This window comes from Polypterus senegalus, chromosome 6, assembly GCF_016835505.1.
Source record: "Polypterus senegalus isolate Bchr_013 chromosome 6, ASM1683550v1, whole genome shotgun sequence".
NCBI classification, from domain to species: domain Eukaryota; kingdom Metazoa; phylum Chordata; class Cladistia; order Polypteriformes; family Polypteridae; genus Polypterus; species Polypterus senegalus.
In genome coordinates this window covers 137,482,509-137,505,384 of record NC_053159.1, presented here as the reverse complement: position 1 = coordinate 137,505,384, position 22,876 = coordinate 137,482,509, and the positions used below count along the sequence as shown (strand labels likewise).

The 22,876-nt window shown below is 34.9% G+C and overlaps 1 protein-coding gene across 3 annotated transcripts; it reads right to left on the bottom strand.

The window, feature by feature from the left end:
* Positions 1-2,579: 2,579 nt before the first annotated feature.
* ccnt2a (cyclin T2a) lies at positions 2,580-21,309 on the bottom strand. 3 transcript variants are annotated; one of them, XM_039757310.1, is made up of 10 exons: positions 21,077-21,302; positions 20,343-20,424; positions 18,996-19,124; positions 18,712-18,772; positions 18,495-18,557; positions 17,175-17,220; positions 7,528-7,691; positions 7,225-7,295; positions 4,115-5,267; positions 3,841-4,016 (listed from the first exon to the last, which is right to left on the bottom strand). In XM_039757310.1, exons 1-10 carry the CDS (start codon positions 21,232-21,234, stop codon positions 3,949-3,951), a joined length of 1,995 nt encoding a protein of 664 aa, XP_039613244.1. In that variant the 5' UTR covers positions 21,235-21,302; the 3' UTR covers positions 3,841-3,948. The 3 variants fall into 3 exon arrangements, 2 of the variants coding, with proteins under 2 accessions (XP_039613243.1, XP_039613244.1); XM_039757309.1 differs by having other exon boundaries at positions 2,580-5,267; positions 21,077-21,303; XR_005634137.1 differs by lacking the exons at positions 3,841-4,016; positions 4,115-5,267; positions 7,225-7,295 and having other exon boundaries at positions 7,581-7,691; positions 16,848-17,220; positions 21,077-21,309.
* Positions 21,310-22,876: the final 1,567 nt, after the last annotated feature.

The following is a 22,876-nucleotide window of genomic DNA, read 5'->3' as shown; positions in this document are numbered from 1 at the left end:
CAAAAAGAACAGTTGTATCTTAACATGACTGCTCAGATGGTAAAAGTGTTTTATGTCAAGTAGAATGTAGGTAAATGTATAGGCCCCTAGAGTTACAAGCAAGTGAAGTGCTAATAAATGGGTAGGGTGAGTGGGGAGGGGGAAACCAAAATACAATATGAAGACATACAAAGCATTGTGTACATGATGAACTTGTTTACACCATTTTTATAAATAGTTTGCTTGTATAAACAAAATGATTAATAACCAATTTCTCCAAAATAAATGCTATCAGATGAATTTACTGAATCAAGGTCAAGGTGAGAACACACACACTGGGAGACATATCTTAATACAGCCAGCCATTCCAAAGACTTAAGACCTACTATAATTAAACCAAAACCAATTTCCTCTGTCTTTTTAAAAATCAGCTGTAAAACTACCATGTCAAGCACAACCAAATTTAATGAAAGCCTTTCTTAATATCTACTAATTTTAACTAAGCCTGTTATGTTTATTATTACTAGCTTCAGCATTTAACAAATATTTGGAAATTCACTAGCATTTTATAGTACTTTTATCAGCTAACGTTACTTGTTTTAAAAGGTTAACAGTCTGTAAACTGAATGGGATCTGACAGAGGTAGTACGCCATTAAAGACCAAATCAAGAGTACAAACAGACCAAGACCAGTGACTAATTATAAACAAATGAACTTTATACATCAGAGGATGTGCACATTTTACACAACTTTGCACAATCGCGATTGTCTCATTAGCTTTGAAAAAGCATATTCCACATTCTTGGGACAGTTGACAAAGTAATACATCAGTTTTTGTCTGCAGTAGCTACTTCTATCTCTATCCAAATTGGGGAAAAAAAGTACAGCATTAAGAGGCTCTTAAGCTTCAAAACAGTAGGCATATTAAGCTTCTAATATTAGCTAATCCAGGTCTTTAAAATTGATAAAACACTTCCAGCAAACATCTGGCAATCAATAAAACACTTCCAGAAAACATCTGGCAATCAGTTGTGAATTATGTACCAGATCAGTAAATTAAATGAATGGACTGAAGTGTCTACTTTTATTTTCAAACTTTCATATCAGAACAGGGAGTAATTCCTTGTGGATTTTAGATTTGTAGGTAAGCTGGTGTCTCAAAAACAGAACAGTTTTAGAATGTTGCCTTTTTTAAATAACTGTTACAGCGTGAACATCACCTAATCTCACAGACAGTATACATGAAAACCTTAAAAACTTTTTAAAAAAGTTTTTCTGTAAATCTACAGGTATTCAGAACAGATGAAATATATGAATGAGGATAAACACCAGCTTCATTTCTGTATTTACATATTATATATTTGAACATTTAGAATGAGAGAACTTTACACATTCTAGCGCCTTCATTTCAGATGATAAGCTTAACAAAAAAGAATAAACGCTAATGTTTGATTGAAAACTCCTGGCATACAATTACTTTATTAACTATGTTCCTGTATTATTTTTCTGTGATGCTTTAGCAAGCCCGCTCTGCAGAGATTTTCAGCTTGTCTTCTGACCCTGGTTTCCCAATACACCAATGAACAAATACAGACACCACCCCATTAAAAAAAAAAAAATAAATCAATGGCACAATAAACCATTAGAATTCATAGTAGGTAATTTCTCTAGAAACAACTAAAACCTATTTTTATAGGTAACTGCTCTTTTCATGAAAACATCTGTACATATTCTAATAGTAACATACATGCAGGATGACTGGCAATACGTTAACATGATGTGGCAATTCTAACCTGGCAACTGCAAAATCTAAACATCTCAGCAGTATGTGACACACAAGATTTAAATGGACAACAATAACAATTTCATAAAACGTTTTTATTCCTCTTCCATTCCTTACCATTAAGACTGATTTCACAAGGACACTGACCATTTTCGTGTTCTGCACCAGAAAGACTAGCCATTAATATTTTTCATTAAACTGGTAAGCAGTATTATTAAAAATTATTCAACTTTCAGAATCCCCATGCAGTAACCTTTTAAAGCAGTAAACACCAATGTCCCAGGCCACTGTAGTAGTAGTAGATCATTCTTAGAAAACCAAGTTCATACTTGCTTACTGGTAGAGCATGTTGATCTTATCTAATATATTTTACTCTATATACGTGTGCTGCATTTATTAATGTATGCAGTGTACCATCAGAGGATAACTATACAAAGGTACAGAGCTTTGAATGCAACAAGACAATTTAAATATTAAAAAACAGCAACAAAGACAGTCGCTGCAAAAGTTCTCCATTTATTTGATCTTGGGTAAAAATATTTTCCAAATAAATTGTCTTGTTTAACTTTACATTTAGTAGAAATAAGTTCACATTAACAGTAAAATGACAACTAGACCTTAATCATTCATCTGGACTAATTATACAAGTATCTCAAATAGACCAAACATGACTCCTGATTATTTGTCTAAACGAAAGGACTTAAAAGATCTTACTTACCATAGCAGAAACAGAACGTTAAGATTATTAAGCTGGGCATTTTGGAAATTGTGAAATTAATTACAACATTTACTGTCAAAATAGGACAAGAGACCATGATTTAGGTCATGATAATCTTCAGATTTATTTAGAATGCATATGAAAAATGTTGATGAGCTTGTATGTATTTAACTTTTGTATGCTTGCATTTATGAGATAAACCACAGTATAGTAAGTACCAGAAACATTCATTCTTGGCTTCATTTTGGAATTTGTCACACAAAAATTAGAACTAGTCAATCGGTACAATTATCGCAGTAAGAATTAAGAACAAAGCAGTACATATGGGACTGTCAAGAAGGAAAAAGATACAACACAAAACGGGAGATTTTACTGCAGTTTTTTTTTGCTCAAATTATTTTTTTTTATATTAAACACATTAATAATCCTAAATTACCATTATCAAGTAACAGCTCTGCATCTAGGCTACAGCATCAAGCCAAGAAACATTTTTAAATGCACTTCACAGCAAAAATTATGTAAACGTTTTATTTATAGTTTTGTTTTAGTTTTCTGTACTTAATTTATTTGAAGAGGCAAAGATTCTAGCAACCAGCTTTAGTCAAGAGTCTTAAATTAATTAAATTCTATAACCTTACAAGAGCGACTAAAATAGTGCTGGATTCCTAAAATAAAAAGTAAATGCCCCATTGGCAGTCATGCAGCTTGTTGTTCCAAAGAATAGAGCTGTAATGCTGCCCCCAAATTACAGATGGATTCTTGCAAACAATACAATACGTTTTCACTCTATATATAGCTCTTTTGTTATACTTACAAGCAGCTTCAAACCTGAGTATGTATGGTATAGCTAAACATACAAAAACGTATGTACAATTATCTCCACTTGCTGTAAACAATTATGAGTTTAAACTCATTTGAACCATGCAAATCATACACACAATATAAAAATATATATAAGAAAACAATGACATTCACTCAAAACTAAGTAACTAAAACCTTGCCTTCTAGACTGCAGTGAGATTGAGACCTTCATGTTAAAGGGATCTGACTTTTGGAAGCAGCCGTTCATCTTTCTGCATGTTTACAGTTGTGGAAATACTGTTAAATAAAAGAAATTGCACCTTTCATGCTTGTACAGTATTTATAATACTTCTCATTTGTGGAAATAATTTTACATTAATTTTGCTTTTTGTGTTCCCCCTCCAAACAGGACAAAGCAGCAAATATGGAAATTGAAAACAGAAGCAGCAACAGGTAATGCTGCCTTACAAATAAGGAAGCAACCTTCACCTCTCAATCCATTTTTTTTGCATTTATATTTTTTCTTTCTAATAAAAAAAAAAAAACAAAAAAAAAAAACTTCAAAGTTTACATATTCATTCCTTGGGCACTTAACAGCGAATCAAGCATGTCGAATGTATCTTTGTAGTCCATATGCTGACGGTTTGCACTGAATTCATGGTTATCGTCAGGGCTGTTGGTCTCCACTGGTTTCTTGTCCAGTTTCACAAGGGTGCTGAGATGTCCGCAGCCCACCTGGTATGTGACAGGGTGAGGAGGGGGGAAGGGTAGGTTAAGAATAGAGTTGTGAGAGGATACATATTGCTTTACAGAGGAAGAATTAGAGGAACTACCTGAACTTTTGGAACTTTTGCTCATTTTGGAGTGATGGTTGTGACTGACATCTGCATGCGACCTCTTCCTAGAAGAGCTGGAACTGGAGGTTCCCCCATCGCTTCCAAGACCAACTGGGCTCTTCAAAGCTGCTGTAACAGTTCCATCAGTATTCAGTTTACTTGTGCTACTGTTCCCACTATGTGAGTGGGAATGTAGCAAGGAATGTTTATGACTTCCACTATGGTGGCGATGAGACGAATGTTCCCTGTGTTTTTCTTTATGCTCTTTTCCAATAAGCGGACTGGAATGTTTACTCTTTCCACTGCCTTCATCAGAAGAGCTGTGCCTTTCAGAAGATACCTTAATTTTCATTTTTAACTCCTCTTTGCTAGATTTCTCTGCTGGTAGTATAGGAATTCGCAATTTTAGCAAACTAGCTTTGTCTTTTTTGTCCAAAGAATGCTTTTCAGTCTTCTCTGCATTTGCTATAGGAATTTTCACTTTAATTGGAGAAGTCATAACACTGCTTGAGATCTGTTGGAGCTGATGTTTTTTATGGTGCTGCTGATCACCCATCCCCTGTGCAGCAACAGTAAAAGAAGTCTGATTTTCCAATTCAAGATTTTCCACTTTACACTTGTGCAGAGCAAACTCGGCAGTATGTTTCTCTTTGTATTTGTCCAGGGTCATTTTCTGTGGTGTAGGGTTATGTGAGGGAGCAAGCAACACATGATGTTTACTGCTACTTGATTTATGCTCATGTTTATTACTAGAATAATCAGTACACTTATCCTGTCTGTGATGAAGAGCGGCAGGATGTAGCTGTCCAGATGTTCCTTGTTGAAGATTGAGAATCTCATGTTTGACAGAATACATATCTGACCTGCTTTGATCCTGATGCTGTGCACAGTCATTTGGTGCTGTGAAGTTGTATGAGGTACTTTGAATGGTTGTAGCTACCACATTAACAGAATCAAGAGAAACTCCACCTGAAGTTGAAGGCAGGGTTACAGGGAAGGATGTTGAAGAAGGTGGTTTGGGAAATGCTGCATTTCCAGACAAGCCAGTAAGATTGTCCACCAAAGATTGATTCTGGACCAAGGAAGAGCCAGGAAAAGTATTGTCGGTAACTTGGCCTTCGGCTTTTGGTCGTTTAGCAGCTTGGTTAGCCTAAAAAAACAAAAGCAGAAACATTACCTCTTTATCAGTTTTATCTCAGTTAATAAATATCAAGTTTCCATTTAAACCACTGAAAATTAATGTTTACTTTTTAACATTTAATACAGTTATCCATTTATTTCCAATTTATATTAAACCCAATGTTCATCTCTCTTCATATCTATCTATGTGACCAACAATACATACGGAGAATAATGAATGGATTAGAGAGGAAAATGATATGCTCTGATAACTTAGTTTTACAGCAGTTTCATTATATCATTAAAAGCATTTTCCACAGATGACTTTGAAAGACTAATTTTTAATAATGGCAAAAGTAGACTAGAATAATTATCTACATTTCAGAATGTACTACATAACTATGAGGATTGTTATCTTCAAACAGAGATTATGTCCCAAGTTCAACAGTAAAGCATACTCAATGTGTGATTTAACAGTAATCTCATTTCAAACCTCATTCCATTTACAAATCCAGCGTACACTTAAAGATTGCTTTTTCATATTTTTTAAACAGTTCCTAACCCTTGAAGACTTTATAGGGAATACACATTGTAGATCAAATCTCTATTGTGTGATTTATTGTCTTAAATACTTCTTATTAAATGTAAGTTTCAGCCTGAAATGTATTTCTTTTTATACCATATGAAACTAGCATTTGTCTAACCCTAATCCTTAGCAACCCCAGCTGCACACAATTATAGTTAGATATAAAATACAATGATAAACATGTAAATATGGCTAAAAGGAAATTAGAAAGTTACACACTAGACTCAATTTGAGGAAATTAAGAAAATTACTTAAGTTATAAAATTATAAAAATTGTTAAAAAAGTACATTTTAAAATATTAAAAACTGATGAAGGTAATTAAATATTGAATGTTTTTTTAATTTACTATGCCATTTTTTTTTTACCCCAGTACCTTTAACTGCACAAATAAACCACCATGTTGTTAATGAAACTTGACATTCAATTAATAAAAATTAACTTTCCCTCCAAAATGAAAATAAGTCAGATATCAAAAATGTAAAGATGTCAATGGTATTCATATCTGTAAATTAAAAAGTCTGATTTTACAAGACCATTAACACTCTTCACTGTCAGAACTCATTAGCAGGTTGTGGGACTATTAGATTGGACAATTAGATTTTTTTTATGTCCAGTACTGATCACCAATGTCATAATACTAGAACTGGCCGAATTTATGTCCCACTAAATTTCCTGCATAATAAACAATGTGGAAATCTTATGTTCCATATAAAAAGAGTAAAACTGCAGACAAAAGATGTTACCTGCTAATTTTGTATTAACAAAATTAAATTCTGTAGACTTAAGTAACCAAAAAGTTATTAAAATAAAATCACCTTAAAACAATTTTTAAACTAATGAAACACGTACAATAGTTATCCGTAACACATGCCATAAAAAAAAAATCTTGATATAATTGCAATCCACAATTCTAACAAGATACAAGGCTAACATGCTTAACAAGTTTATATATAAAATTGACATTTAGCTGATAAGCTAAAAAGCCTATTGTTTACTAAACAGCAACAAATTATTTTTCTAATTAAAAATGCGAGCTGGTGCACTAAACTTAAGCTCGCTCACTACCAACATTTAGACAAGAAGTGTGTTTTAATTACAGGACCAAATGAAAAGATCTGAACTAATTTTTTTAACTTCTGTCAAAGATGTGTCTCTGTTTTTGTACCCCCTGCTACTCCTAATTATTAATAGCCTGACTCCTCAGATTCCCCTTTAATCGGTTTACTTCTACACTTTAAATGTAAAAGCCAGAATTCCTTCCATCACGCTATCCAAAACTCCGACTCTCGTGTCTGAGATAGTAAATTTAGCCGCAAACGGACGTTTGGGGGAGAAAAACACCACACACCCCTGAATATAAACTTTCTTAATAATAAACAAAGGAGAAAAATAAGCTCCTACCCTCCAGTTTCGAATTCGTTTAAGCCTGTTGGGAGTCTTCTCCAGAATCTGCAGAAATTCATGTGTGAGTTCTGGGAAAAATGTATCACACAAAATATGAAGCAAAGGAAACCCATAAGCATGTGCATATATACAGGTATAAATGTATTCTGCATCATATACGTATCACAAATTTCTGATAATAGACTCTCTGAGACAGAAAATATTTTTATTTTATAATGCTAAAGAAAAAGTTTCACCATACTTTCATGATAAAGCAAAGAAAAAAAAAGATTGAAAACGAGAATTAGAATGACTACTTACCATCCAGCAACTCAAGTGTAACGGAAGGATCTACATATTCCCACCAATGCTTTCCATCCGTTGATACAGGAATTTCCCAATTGGACCACTTGCAAGCCAAATGAATGCATACACAAGCTATCACAGTTGGCTTGTACTGGAGACAGAATGTAGTGAGGTGCAGACTGCTCATAAAAATCCCATGTAAAGAGAAAAACGAGAAAAAGGGGGAGGGGAGAAAAAGACAGAAACAGGCCCAGATTAAATAGTGCAATCAGCTGGGACTTGAAACCTAGATGGCAACAGAAACATTTTAATCCCGAATATAGAACACACAAAAATTTGTTTTATGATACACTGGTATATCTGGCATTGTAGAAGCACTTGAAGAATATGAGACTTGTGTTACCTGCTGAAACATCTATCACCCATGTTCCACATTTGCCATTTCCTAGACAGGTACACAGAAATCTAGAACTAGTCTGGGCAACAACTGGTGAAATGAAGGCCAAGTCCTCGACCAAATAGAAGCACAACACACACACACACACACACACACACACAAAGAGCTCATACAGCTACCAAACAAATCAAAATTAGTTTCTACTGTACAAATCAGATGTATTTCCCTGAATGCTTTATATTATATATAGGATTAAGATCTACTTTTTGCAGCAGGAAAATACTATGAGACAGGTATCACGGAGTGAAAAGTGTTCCATTTGCTATATGAAGGCTTAAACAGACAATACTCTCTGCAAATTCAGGGATACTGAATAATCTATTTGAATTGAAACCCTTCACAAATATAAATTTAATGTTGAATTTACAAATTGCAAGAGCACCTGTCAAACTCCAAAAATTTAAGCAAGTTAAACTAAATATTCTGTTTTGGAAAAGCTAGACAAAGATAAAAATACCAGAATAAGCACCTGGTGATAGAATGGTAACAATTTAAATTTTAAGGCACTCTGTCTGATATTTCAATTAAAAAGCCATCACACTCCAGAATTCAGCTTCATGAGATTCTACACTTTTGTAATTATATACCTAATGCTACATGACATGTACGCTTGCAGGCGCTGCTGCATCGCAAGCAGTGTACTGTCTATACTTGCATAGTACTTTATGTAAATCTGGAGGATTCCACTAGGTGGCAGTGTGAGACATCATCACAGGGAGAAAAATGTCTGGTTTCACTGTGTTGTAAGTTGAGGGAAGAAAAATGTTGAAGATAAAAATTGCATTCTAATTCTGTTGTGAAGGTACAAAAAACGAAGGCAACAGCAACACAGAACATGCTATGGGAGACCTTTAAATAGATCACGTCATTACAATGGGGAATATGTGATGCTTGTATTGCTTATGCAAGAAAAGGATGAAGAATACCACCACAAATACTTTTGAAAGTCAGCATTTAAGTTTGATTTATGAATGGTTTGATGCAGTGAAGCAAAACATTCAATCACGCACACTGATTCTGTTGGAGCCGCACTGCAGCTTGCCATCACACTATGTTGTTATTTTTCAATGGCCAAACCCCACATCTTTTCTCAGACATTCACGGACTATCTTGAACTTTCCTATATTTCGTCTTGCATGTTCCCACATTCACCTTCAAAGAGCTGGTGATTTAATGGCAGTTTTTCTGACAGGCACATCTGTCATTATGGAGATGTTGATAGTAAAGAACGATGTTGATGCAATGTACCAAAATCTGAACACAGATGCCACCCAAATTTTTTCTGGTAATGCAACTTGACCATTAATTTCAGATGACATGATGAGTACTGGGAATGCGTGGCAGCCATGATGGGTGGGTGTAAACGTTCTGAGCATCAAGTATAATCTCAGACTAAGAGATATTTACCCTCAATATTAAGGTATAAAATTTAAGTTTACTGGAGATATCACACATAGAAATTAGAACTCCTCATTAATCAAAGCCAAGTGAAATGCTATATAAGAATTCTTTATTCTCTGTACTTATCGGTCTTCGACCACACTACAAATTTTTATTTAAACTAGGATGTCAAATAACCAGGAAATGCATTTCATAATAAGAAACATACCTTTTAAAATTACTGTATATACCACACTAAAACCAAAAATTTCACGTATTCATTACACGAGAAACTGTTTAACAGCGACTTTTTACAAAATTGAGATCAAAGTTAACTTAAATCAACCTTAATAAATGGTCTCTGTCCAGTTGCTATGCCTCTGTTCTCCAAAAGATGAGATAATAAACATTTAGTAATAAAATGTAATGCATTTGTCTTTCTGACCGATGGCTCAACACAAACATTAACACTGATTTTATCAATACCATACCAAATGGCATATAAACAGACATATGCATTGCATAGTACACTGAAAATTAACTCTGAAATCTACAATAATTACTTAGATGGGTGGCACAACTAGTAAACTTTATAAAATAATTATTGGGCTAAACTCATTTGCTTTGCACTTTCTCAGCATACAACTGAAGAACTGACATGTGAATAACGACAATTGCTTGAGATTTTTTTCTTTTTCTTACTTGCATTTTTTTTTCTTAACATTGTTTACAGTTGTATAGCATTTGTCACTATTACGTTCTGTAATATAAACTTTTTATTCCCCATTCTGCACAAAAAGCATAAGTTCAAAAATTGATCTCGGTCATCACTACAAACAAACATTAAAAAAAATATTTCAACATTAAAAGATATTTTTGGATGAGGTAGACCTTTAAAATTTGATAGTAAGGAATCAAATGGAAGCAATACGTTTTAAAGATTTTAGCTGCTTCTGGAATTGGGTGAAGAGGACAAAATTTAACAGCACAAAAAGTTGACCAATATAAGGAGACTCAAAATTAATAAAATAAGGTATTTTTATGTTTGACATCATGCATATAAAATTAAATCTACAGGTTTTTCTGACAAACAGCACTTTGAAGTAGTTTATAAAATTGATACTAAGCTTCCTTCTAGAATGCTACAACCAACAACAACAAGCAGCAGTTACTGCAATGAATAACTTCCATACCCTTTATGTAGGAAGTGTAGAATGCAACAAAATGTGTACAGGTCTCTTACTTTTTTATTTTTTTAAGCAAATTATGAAACTTGATATACACAGAAGCAAATTACTGATGGAAACATTTCTTGTATTTATGCTGTGTAACTGTTTTCTACTTTAACCTTCCATTGCCAAATAGCTTTTTCTCTGCCTACATCAGTGTCTTGTACTACTGTATTTTAACATCCTTGGTGTTAGACCCAAGTGTCACTCGGGCTTAAAAAAAGTGCTAAAAGCGGTAGTCACAAATGTCACTTGTGCAATGGTACAGATGTGTCTCATGTAAGATGTGAGGATTACTCTGGTTGTAAAAGTGCCAACAGCGCTAATGCGGAGCATTACTTAGGTTTGGTTGGGGAGTGTGCATGGGTACAGTATGTTGCCACACCCACCACACAACGAAAAACAGCTCAGGATGCCCAGTTGACAACGCCACAGGCAGACACGTGGTTCAGTCCCATCCTCTGGAAATTACCATCTATCTGCCACAGTCAGGTGTTATGCAGGTGTGCCCCTTGGCCTTGTCCAGCCACTTGGGTCTTCAACAATGAGGATCCTGCGAACCAGATTACATTTGGAGAATCGCGGCACATGGCTGTAGAGTCGTAACTGATGCTCCCTCACAATGCAGGTAATGTTCCTCATTTGGGACTCCATGAGCAACCGCTTATTTGGCACAAAGTAAAACCACCAGTAACCAAGGATTCTCCAAAGAGAGACAGTACCAAAGGAGTCTAGTCTTTGCCTCAGATCACTGGATAGTGTACATGCCTCCCAACCATATAGCTAAACAGGAAGCACCAGGATTCTAAAGACTTGAACCTGTGTCCTTTCACAAAGATAACGGGAGCACCACATACCCTTTCCAGCGACCTCATAACCCCCCATTACTCAGGCAACGATATAGGCATTTCTTGTGTAAGTGTCAGGCCCAAGTATTACAAGGTCAATGGTGTAGACAAGTCTTCTCCTAGCTTCATAATGGTGCCTAAGAAATACCTCTCAGCAGTGATAATTCGGTGAATCTATCTTCAGGTAGTGAAACTGAAAAGGACAGTGAAATCAAAAGTGATAATGGTAAATCCGAAAGTGACTCTTGCGTCACTCGCAGATGTGCAATGTGCTATTCATATTATTAATCATTACTATTATTTATCATTATACTTTACACTTCTGACTTTGTACTTTCAGTGTTTTGCACGTTTCACAGTAGAAAGATGAGATTGAATAAAAATGTAATGTGAAGCCAAAAAATTCAATACTTATGTTTTTTTGACAAGAAAATGTAAAGCTAATAGAGGTTAAAACCAACAGTCAAGATATATTCTACAGTATTATACTTCATGGCAATTATTGTTTGCTGACAGTAATCTGTTATTAGTATGACTGGTCTCTAATCCAACTGTTAGAAAACAAAGCCTATGAATCCTCTGAGGATGTACATTAAAGTCCCATGAAACACTGAAAATTTTCAGTTTGGAGTCCAAGTTCAACCACACCCCAACATGTCCCTTACATAGTGCAGGGTTTTTTTCCCCCCTTCTACATTCTTTAGTATGACTATTAATGAAAATCTAATCTACGAGTAATACATGAGGTAGCGCTAGATTTGAATGCAGCAGTGGGAAAAGAAGTGTTGTACTGACAATGCTCATAAACCTTGTACAAAAAGTATGTTTGGACCATTCTATATTTCCAACTATTATCAATTTACAAACACATTCCAGTCCTAAAACTGAACTATACTGAATACAATGTTTAAATTTAACTGCAAATTATTTTAAAGATGTCCAATTACAGATGCATTCTTTCAAAAACAAATTCTCTAATGGTGAAGTCTGTTTTTGTTTTACAAGAATATATTCTCAAATGTTAATGAAATATGACAGCAATTTTTTGTTAACGTCTAAGAAAATGGTTTTATTGGCGTGAAGGAAATAAAGAGAATGTGCCCAATACAAAACTGATTGCTTGTAAGTACACAGAGATCACCATGCTGCACCCAAACTGCCCACTATTAAGAATGCTGCTATTCAGTCAGTGCAAAAGACTAATTACACCACTTCAGGGCTTTTTTGAGCTCCATGATGTTTATTTTAACGCCTACAGACAAAGGAGCATGATAGTGCAATCTTAATGTATTTAAATAGTGCAAACTACTAGTAGCTTTAAAGTCATATTTCTTCTTTTAAAGTGCACTCACTTTTTGAGCATCAAACCCTTGTATAAGTTTGCTTAAATATCTCTTCAAAGAAGCCTACTTTTATTTGTTAAGCAGTGACTTTGTATAGCTGCTAATGCATTCTGAGCTTTTGGTAGAAAAATGAGGCACTAAACAAAAAGGGGGAATTATCCCAAAAATTTTCAATAATATTAATGTGCATAGTAAAACCTAACCTCCCTCAACAGCCTACATGTTACAGTCAAAAATAAATTATCTCCTGTAGTAATATTTAAACATTTACCCAATAACTTAAGACATTACTTAAAATTACGAAAAGCCCGACTTCCATAATAAATCTACTCAAGAGTAATTGTGCACTGTGCTTCGATGTGCAAAACTGATTCGGTACACAATTTAACTTCAAGCACCTCAATTAAAGATCAGGTTTAGTGATTAATTTTATACAGGCTACTTAAAATGTAACAATAAAACATACTCCTACAGATTAAAACAGAAATATACCAATCATTAAAACTGCATTAGTCAACAGGCACTTTAAAGTTTACAAATGGTACATGGACTGCTCTGTGCATAATGGCAACACATCTTTCATCATTAATTTATATTTAAAATTAAATCAAACACTGCTTCATATTTATTGCATAAAATGGTTTCAACACCAAGCACATTTTGTTTCTTGTACGTGAAACAATGCAAAAAACAAGCATACAACCAAACCAGGATTAAAATCTGATTTTATGCATCATGTTTTAATTAATTAATTCCAAGCCTGACTTCACATAATAAAATCAAGTCCAATTTTACTTTAAGAGATACTGCATTAAGTACAGCATGCTATGTACACTAATCAGTCACAAAATATTTTCTTCTTGTATGTAAATTGAGTTCATAAAATCATGTGCATGAAAATTAACAATTACGCTTATAAAATATAAGTCTGAAGTGTGTTTGCTATCTTCAATCACCTGACACACACACCAAAAAAATCTGGCTCGGGCATTTACACTGAAAACAAATCATAAGGAATTTGGTTGCCCATTATTTTGAAAACGGATTACCATGAGAACTGGACGTTTATTGACGATAATAGTTAAAAAAGTAACTCAAGAATATATCACAGCCTGGCCAGTAGGTACCAACTAAAACATGTGTATGAAATAATTCAGGTTTTAGAGATGGACTAGCATGCAAGGCACAGGATCAAAGCAGGGCGTAAATGTATAAAAACCAAAGGAAACAAATCCACAGGTGCCTAGCAAAAAAGAGACAAGAGAGAGCTTGGGTGATGGTTTATGTGTTCAACACAAAGTTGATGATTAATACATTCCTGATTACAGTATTTTAACACTTGTTATGAGCAACTTTTTCGCTCTTTAATAGCATTGAAATGTTAAGCACATTTTGCCTTGTATCATGCATTTAATTAATAACTCAAAAGTATTAAATTATATATATATAAAAAAATCACGTAAATTAGCCTTGTGTAGATGATTAAAGGTAAAACTGTATATATTCTAGTTTTTTGGATCTTCTAAACTTGCTTTTTATGGAAGAAACTAATCGGAAAGCTTGAGATTATTGCATGGAAAATGATCACAAGACAGAAGCCATCACAAGTCATGTAGGATGTCTATCATAGAGCAAATATGTATACACTGGCACTGCAAGATAATGGATATAATACTAAATTTTAAAACCTAAAGCTGCAAATAATTTTGCCAGAGGTTGGGATTTAATCAATACGTACAAATTCATTTATATTTACCAAGAAAAAAAAAAATTTAACCAAGACCCAAATCTGTGTGTAAGACAATTCAGCAGATGCATGTGAGCGCATCTCGTTGTAACTTCCATTTTCTCTTACAAAAAAACAAATGATTATTAATACAGATGAACAATTGTGGCCTTCAGTAACAGTGAGAAACAGTACTACACGCTATGGACTTTATCATAATTATGTTGACTGTGTGCAAGTGTCCCCAAAAGTGATCAGCAGTACACACAGATGGTACTTAAAAGGTAAGCAGCTGGATAGGTAGCTAGTTGTTCAGCAGAGTGTTAAAAACCATTGCAGGTTATTTTCAGCGTTTTAAGCACATGTTCCAACTGTACCGTTTTCAGAAGTACAGATGCTGGAAAGGTAATGCTCTTAGTAATCCCCCAGCAAAGACTGCACATCTCTGCTGAGGTATCAGTCATCATTTAGTGATGTTTTCATGCCATCATGATTCCTTTTCAAACAATACAGAGTGCTACATTGTTATTAAAAATACAATGTTTAAGAATAAGGTCAACATACCGTACATATCCATGGTTTATTTTAGTTTAAATTTGGTTTTGAAGTGCAGTAATAGTGCTTCATCTCATTAAGTTCACAACTTTCTGCAAAATTAATAAAACATTCTGCATTTTTGCTGATATTTCCACTAATAGACACTTCCCATGCAAGTTCCAATTTAAATACGACATCAGGTTACAAATGTAAGCAGGAATATTAACTTCAGGGCCAACTGTAGAAACTGTGTACTGATATTTCAAATTTTGTAAAAGCTATTTGTTCATATTAATACACCTAAACAAATCCAGATTACAGCTGTTAAAAAACCTGGCCACATGACATAACTGTAGGAAAAACTAAAATGCCCATAGGAAATTCACACAAACAAGGAGATAATATAAAATCCAACTGTAATTTTATTTGAAATCTGGGAAATATTTATCACTATAACATGTTTACTGGTTACATTATAGTGTAATCAGAAAAAAATACTGAATTACTGAACGACACTGGAAGAAGAAACTCTACCTCATTCAAAATTATGAAAACCAAACAATATAAATACGCATTTTCATTTTATAACATTGAGTAAAGTTTTCAGAGCAGTAATTCATAAGTAAATCAAAAAAAGTATTTTGGGAGTTTATACTCTGTCGTAAACCACTCTACAATATTGTATCATTTGCTAACAAATGTGCTTGGAAAATGTATGGTAGAAGATCATTTGTGTGCACATTTAACAGATATTTAAACAAACCTTTCATCAGTGGGTTTCTTTCCAACATTTAAGACTGCAGACAGAAACGGTGGTAACAAAACTACACAAATTTTGCTTGCAACTATCGTCAGATTAGACAACAGCCAAGGTTTTCATTCTAATTTGATCAATTCTTCGGTAACTTTGGTACAATAATGGAACAGACAACCAAATTATCGAGCAATTTAGAGACCACATGGTCAAGGTCCACCAAAGCAGCTCTGGCATCAATTCTGACCTGATGGCACACAGCACATTTCGAGTACATGAATCACTGCAAAAAGTTAAATAGTAGATGTTGAAAGATAATGGTAGAAAACACCCTGACAAAGCATGAAATAGTCTTTCCTTATAATTAGTCTATGTAAGAATGAGGGAAGAGTAGTAGATAGAAATAAAACAAGCTGGAAAGCTTTTAACTGTTCATGAAAGGTGTTGACATTTTATAGTTAAACCTGAAGTTTTCAGATGGTGATAAAACAGTAGACTATCAACGTCTGTCAAGTTTATTACATTTGCTTCCCTACTTATCTATTCATGTATGTACAGTGTACTTTCTAAAGAAATAAATGACTAGAAATACTGTATAAGATATGCCAAGTAATCAAAATCAAAACTCAACTTTGGTTAATTATTTGATGTTTATTTAAAATGATACACAAAGAATAAGGTAGGAAAGAATTTTAGATTTTTTTATGAAGCATTACACAATTGTGTTTAGAAATACAAAACCAAATTTCAATATATAGGAAAGTCTGCAAAGATATAGCCATCTTTTACGAAAGAAAGAAAAAGATAACAGAAATCTAAGTTTTGTTCCGCCATATAATCTGAAATCAATTTTGACTGGTCTGCAATGGGTTAAACAGTTTCATTATAAATTTGTAAACTTGCTTTAAATAAAGCAATCCTTATTAAGGGTTAAGAAAACAAAATCCCTACATAACGCTCATAGCGGGAATTCCTTCTGGAAAGAATTAAACAGATAAAGGTGATAAAAGACAAAAATTCAATTAAATGTGTAAAGCTAAAAATAAGACCTTTGTACTTACCGAGAGGACTGAGCTTTCTAGGTTAAGCATAGATCTTTGTAATCTTTAGCAGCTATTCAGGCTACCAATTTTGTTTTTAGACATATGCACTCTGAACCGAGTAAACGTGAGTAGAAAGCAACACTACACTTCTCATTGTGCATTTCACCCCCTAGTGCCAGGAATGACCCTTGTACAATACACCGCACTGCAGACAGAGAGGTACCACCACAGTAGGTGACCCAGTCCCCTGTTGCAATAAGGGCAGCAGGCACAGGAAGGGGACCCTGCAGTAAAGGAAGCTATAGTGTGCTATTACAGTGCAACAAAGAGGGTCAGGATAACAACCTGTTGGTAGCCATGAAATAGGAAGTCTGTGCCAAATCCTTGCTTGCTGGAAAGAGAAAGGGAAAAAAAAAAAAGTTATCAGAACATTTCAAAACGCTCAACACAGGTAAAAAAACAGAAGCAAAACTATAAAAACATATCACCAAAACCACCACCTGACAAACTATATAAATCAATGTTTTGGTTATTTTGGCATAATATTGAATGCAAATGGTAAATGCACAAAGAAACTGTTCCTTGATGTACTCTGTAGTTTACACATATTTAATTTCATACAAAACACACTGACCAGACATAATTCATCTTGTGTTATTAATTGACAGTTCTATAACAATACATATAACTGAAAAATTAAACACAAGATGCCCTCATAAGATTGTGACCTTGGCATAATGAAGATTTTGCTCTATAATGATCCTTAGATCTATATCATGATGTGTGCTCCTGATAATATATCACCTGTCAAAATGATCGCTGGAAGGCCAGGCAAACAACTCATTAATAAATCTATCATCTGAAATAAATCAGAGCACCTCGCACCCATAACAGGGATATCAGGACCCATTCGTATCAAGTCTGAAAAAGATGTGGAGCTGGCATATGGGCCTGCAAAGGGTGATACTTAAGGACTGCACTGGAATGGCCAATACCAGAGTATGATCCCACTGGGATAAGAATCAACTCCTTCAAATTCAAGGTCATAATCCTTTTCCAGAAAAGAGTGGCTTGTTTTCTTCAGGTAAGTGATAAGAAGCTGTCCCAAGAGGAGTTCAAGTACCTCAGAGTTTTGTTCATGACTAGTGAGATTGACCAACAAAATTTTGCAGACATTATACCAGACTGTGATGTTGAAAAGTCAGGCGACTTGTCCATCTCTTCATCCCATCCTCACCCATGATTATGAGCTCTGGGTAGTGACTGAACAAATTATGTGACTGTAACTGGGTAAAACTTGAGCTTGCTGGACATAACTTCTATAATAACGATAGGATCTCAGCAACAACAGGACCCTAAAGCAGAACCACTTAAGTTTAAGAAAACTTAAGCAAACCCAAAATACAATGGAAGGGGTCTCCATTATAGGTGTTGGATAAAGTTGAGAAGAATAGGGTGGCCTCATAAGCCTTGTATTTACTATCATGACCTTCATCAGGGTAAGGGGAATGAAAATGAGGACGAAGTTATGTAAAGTGCCTTGATTATATATACCAACTGAAATACAGGATATCTACATTAAATATTGATTTCTACAAATATACACTATTTTTCCCAATATAGATTGACTTATGGAAAGTATAGTATGATGAGCAAAAGACTTACCTCTCACTAGCTGCGAACATTTCACAACATCAGTATGCGGATGCTCAATTGTAATTTCAAAACCTGTTTCAAAAAAGATAAAATTATAACGCAAGGACACCCTAAAAGATGTACATCTGTTCCCAAGAAGCCTATACGCAAACATTGCCCTTGCTTCTAGACGTGACCAATTTTCACATTATCACCATCTGTTTGCTCAGCAAGTTGCTTTACTTACCTAAAGATTGTAGCACTATGGTCTCAAGTATTGCCAGCTCCTGAGCTCGTTGGAGGTATGCCTAAAATTGAAAATTGCGAGCTTTTTTCTTTAAATGAAAAAAATGTGATTTGAATATTTGCAGAGTGTGCAAATGTTAATTGGAATTACATTTTTTCATTGTTATGCTTCAAAATAAAAGTTGAAGATATCAAAATCTAATACCTCGCTTTTAAAATTGTTCAATAAAAAAATCAGCATTACATCTATATCATCAAAAAAAAAAAAATCCACTACACTCTTACATTACTCTTGATATCTAGCTGAGGCTCTTGAGGATTTAAACAGGCATGTGCCACTTTGATGACATATTCAAGCTTCCGTGGCTGTTCCTCTACTTTTGCTGCCAGGAATAATGTAGTGGGAGATATGATCTGAAAATGAAAAAGAATAAACAGAAATTATGGGTCATTACTGTAACATGTACAAACTACACAAGCAACAGTAAATTCATATAAAACACTAATTTCTAAATAAATCCCACACAAGAAAAAGCTACCTACCAGAAGAACAACATGGGGAAAACATCTACCTAAAATATAAGTGCCAGAATTCTAAGATAACTACTACTGTACTTAATTTTGACATCTTGCCTTATTTTGTAAAATAAAATGAATAGTGTACCAAATACCAAAATAAAAAAATTTGATCAATCAGATGTAAATTTGTGTATATACATACATGGTGGAACACAATACTCACCTTTGCTTATTTATATTAAAAAATGGTTAACTATATTTCATACAAAAAACTATGAGCAGCAACCTTCACATTTTCACCTAAACCTCAAAGAAATCCATGTGAGCACAACAAAAATGGTGGCCTTCCACATCACAAATGTTAATCCCAACAATTGGTATACTACATAACTCAGTGTTTTCTTATCTTTCTTCATAAAGGTACAATAAATAAAAAAGGGTAATGCTGCCAATGGACATGTAACTTTTAACAGACATTTAGAGGGCCTCTAATAACTATGTAATTCTCATCTATTGTCTAGTCAAGACGTCAACTTTTATAAAACCCCTTTCCTGAAAAATGAATGTTATCTATTAATAACACTCCACTAACAGAATTACAGTATGTCATGGGTTTACTTTATTATTTATGAAATACAACCAAAAAAAAACCAAATGATATTTTACTCCTCTTTATTTAAAACAAATTTAACAATGAATTAAAATATATAAATAAATCGGGAAGGTCGCAAAAGTAATTCAGTAACAAAACAAATCAAGATTTTTAATACAAAAACTAAGCATACAATCATCAAAACTAAAAAAGGTCTTAAACCATTCTACCGAGTTTATGCACGTTAAGTTATCAATACTGTACTATTAAAGACATAACGCATCTGAAGATAAGCATATTTTATTCCTATTTAAAAGCGCCTCCATGAAAAGTACCTCACTTCTAGGGTATAATATTTTGCACACAAATACTGTATAGTTTAACATTAAACACTAACTGAAAGGAAAAAGGGAGGCCTATTAATACTGAAATTTTTAGTGAAGTCACACTGCATATCGCTTTATGACGTCACGACTACGTAGAAATTAGTGAAAATCACACAGAAATACCGGCATACTTACATTTCGGTGAAACTTCGTGAAAGAATGGTACATATAAAATCTATGCATGTAAACAATTGCAGTGTTTATTGTCAGCTGAGAACTGAAACTAATCGTTAAGGGAAAAAATAATACCAGGCATTACTAGAATTAAAATGACTATAAATTAAAACATAACAGGCAAAAACCTAAATCTACAGATTTTCCAGAAAACATCGTCAACAAATAATTACTTTCTTTACTTTAATAACCAAACAGAAAAAGCTTACATTCCACTAAAATACGTAAATGTTTACTCGGATGTCTTTGTCGTCTACAACTGAGCAGTCACCTCCAAAACCCACAATAAATTTCGAATATACCATTCGAACCGGCGCATAAGCGTATACATTTTTTTTCTAAATTGGGTTACGGGAAAAAATTACATCCATAAAATGTAACCGTTTTAACGCAAGAATTAGGCCCACTCATCTACCGATATATCCACTCGGAAACAATACAACTGCACCACACACGACAAAATATTGCATTCAAAGGTTACGCACCAACTACAAATATTAACTCTTCGGCGATATTCCGATTAGGTAACATTTTTAGCAAGACAAAGCCACAATATATTAAACATTTCCAAATTAAAATCGCCCTGCCCCCACCCTGTAAGCTGCGTGAAAAAGGGGCCCAGACCAGCGCCATGTCGCCCCCCAGCCTCGCCGTGCCTTTCATTTCACGGGCCTGATTCGTTCAATAAAGGATACACGTTGAGCCGCTGGCCCATATCTTGAATGAGGTTTGCCGCTTGTTGTCGGTACGAGAGTTCTCGATCTGGCTCAATACCACAGCGGCGGGACGGCGTGTTCTCGAGCTGCTCCCGGGTAAAGAACCATCTAGAAGAGGATCCCCGGCACGCCGCCATCGCGCTCCAGCATTCACACAGGGATCACGAAACGGGTACGCGTGCACGCCAACCCCGGCAACAAACGCGAGCGAAAAGGGTTGTGGGAAGTGTAGGAAACGAGAAAGCCGTAGTTTCCAATGACGCCACAGCATGTGATAGGCTACTCATCGTCACGTGACAAGCGGATTTAAAAAAGGGGGTGCTATCTCGCGTCGGAAAAAGTCAAGTCAATAGGCGGAGGCATAGGAATAGTTTTCAGATGTAGTGTTGAGAAATGGGCTTGTGTCTCAGTTTAGCTCTTTCTACGCCCGGTGGCGAATTGGGCGCGAAGTGATCGCCATCAAGCCCGGTCAACAGGAGCGGCTTCGGTTTAGTCACATGCCAAGTTGACTGTACGAAGTACTTTGAGGAAGGTGCGCCGCCAGACTTTCCTCGGTCGCCCTTGCTTCCGTTTACCACGCACTGGTGTCCACAGCATGGTCACTTTTGGTAGGCGGTGGGGGGGTGCGGATAATGTGTTCCACGAACCGATACCGAATTTCAGTGACAATATCTGCTAGAGGGCGAGTGACGATGGTTCGGTGATATACTTACTCATTTTTAATATGATCATCGTATGAGAATACGAAAAATCCGTCGGAGACACCATTGCTGGAATACAGTACTTGTGCTTCAAGTGTAGTATATACATGTTACATAATGATTTGCAACGGTAATGTAAACATACACATCTGTGGTTCTCTTTCTGCTTTGTGTCCATCTAAATTGATCTGTCTTTCCAACTTTTTAACGTATATACAATTTTTAGCCTGGTAACGTGATGCCGGGATTGACGCCTATTTGCTTGCGTTCGCTAAGTGAATACACTTCAAAAATATTGACAGATAGATGGAAGCCAGGTTCACCCGTTTTCGGTTTTGTTAAAATAATAGTCCTCATTATTTGTTAATTCGATTTAAAAACCTCTTATTCGTTAATGGAAAAGCAAAATTGTTCAACCATCCAGGACTGGATGTATCTTTCCACCCTGTGATGTTGGAGATTTTCTAGGCTTCTCACAATCTTGATTTACATCAAGTAATATTTTTTCACTTTGTTTATCCTGTTTTGGTGATCATCTGCCCTTTGCAGTCTCATTTATTCATTATTCTTATTCAATGCGAGTGGAATCTACTGTAGTTCACCTGCATTGTGCTTCCAGAAGTGCCTTTCTGCTTATGCTTGTTGTAAAGGGCTGTACTTTTGAGTGTTTATGGACTTTTTTAGATCGAATAAGCCTGACCATTCTTCTTAGACCTCTCTGATTATCAAGGTGTTTTTGTGCTGGTTTTTACTTAGGCATGCACATACTTATGTAACTCGCTCTACTTATGTACAGTATATTTGTATACTGTATAGCAGTGTTCCTATTACCTATTTTTGTTTTCAGTAATGATATTTTATGTTTTCTTGTATGTTCTTTTGTGGTTTATTTCAGCTGTACAGTTATGTTGCTCTTGCCTTTTAAGTAGAAGCATGCAATATAAAAAGTTTAACTGAATAAGGCAACTATACAGTGGGTGTAGAAAATAATTACCTCCCTTCAAAATATTTACATTTTGTTGCTTTCCAACCTGAAATGAAGACCCAAACAAAAATATTTTTTCAGTTCTATTTACCT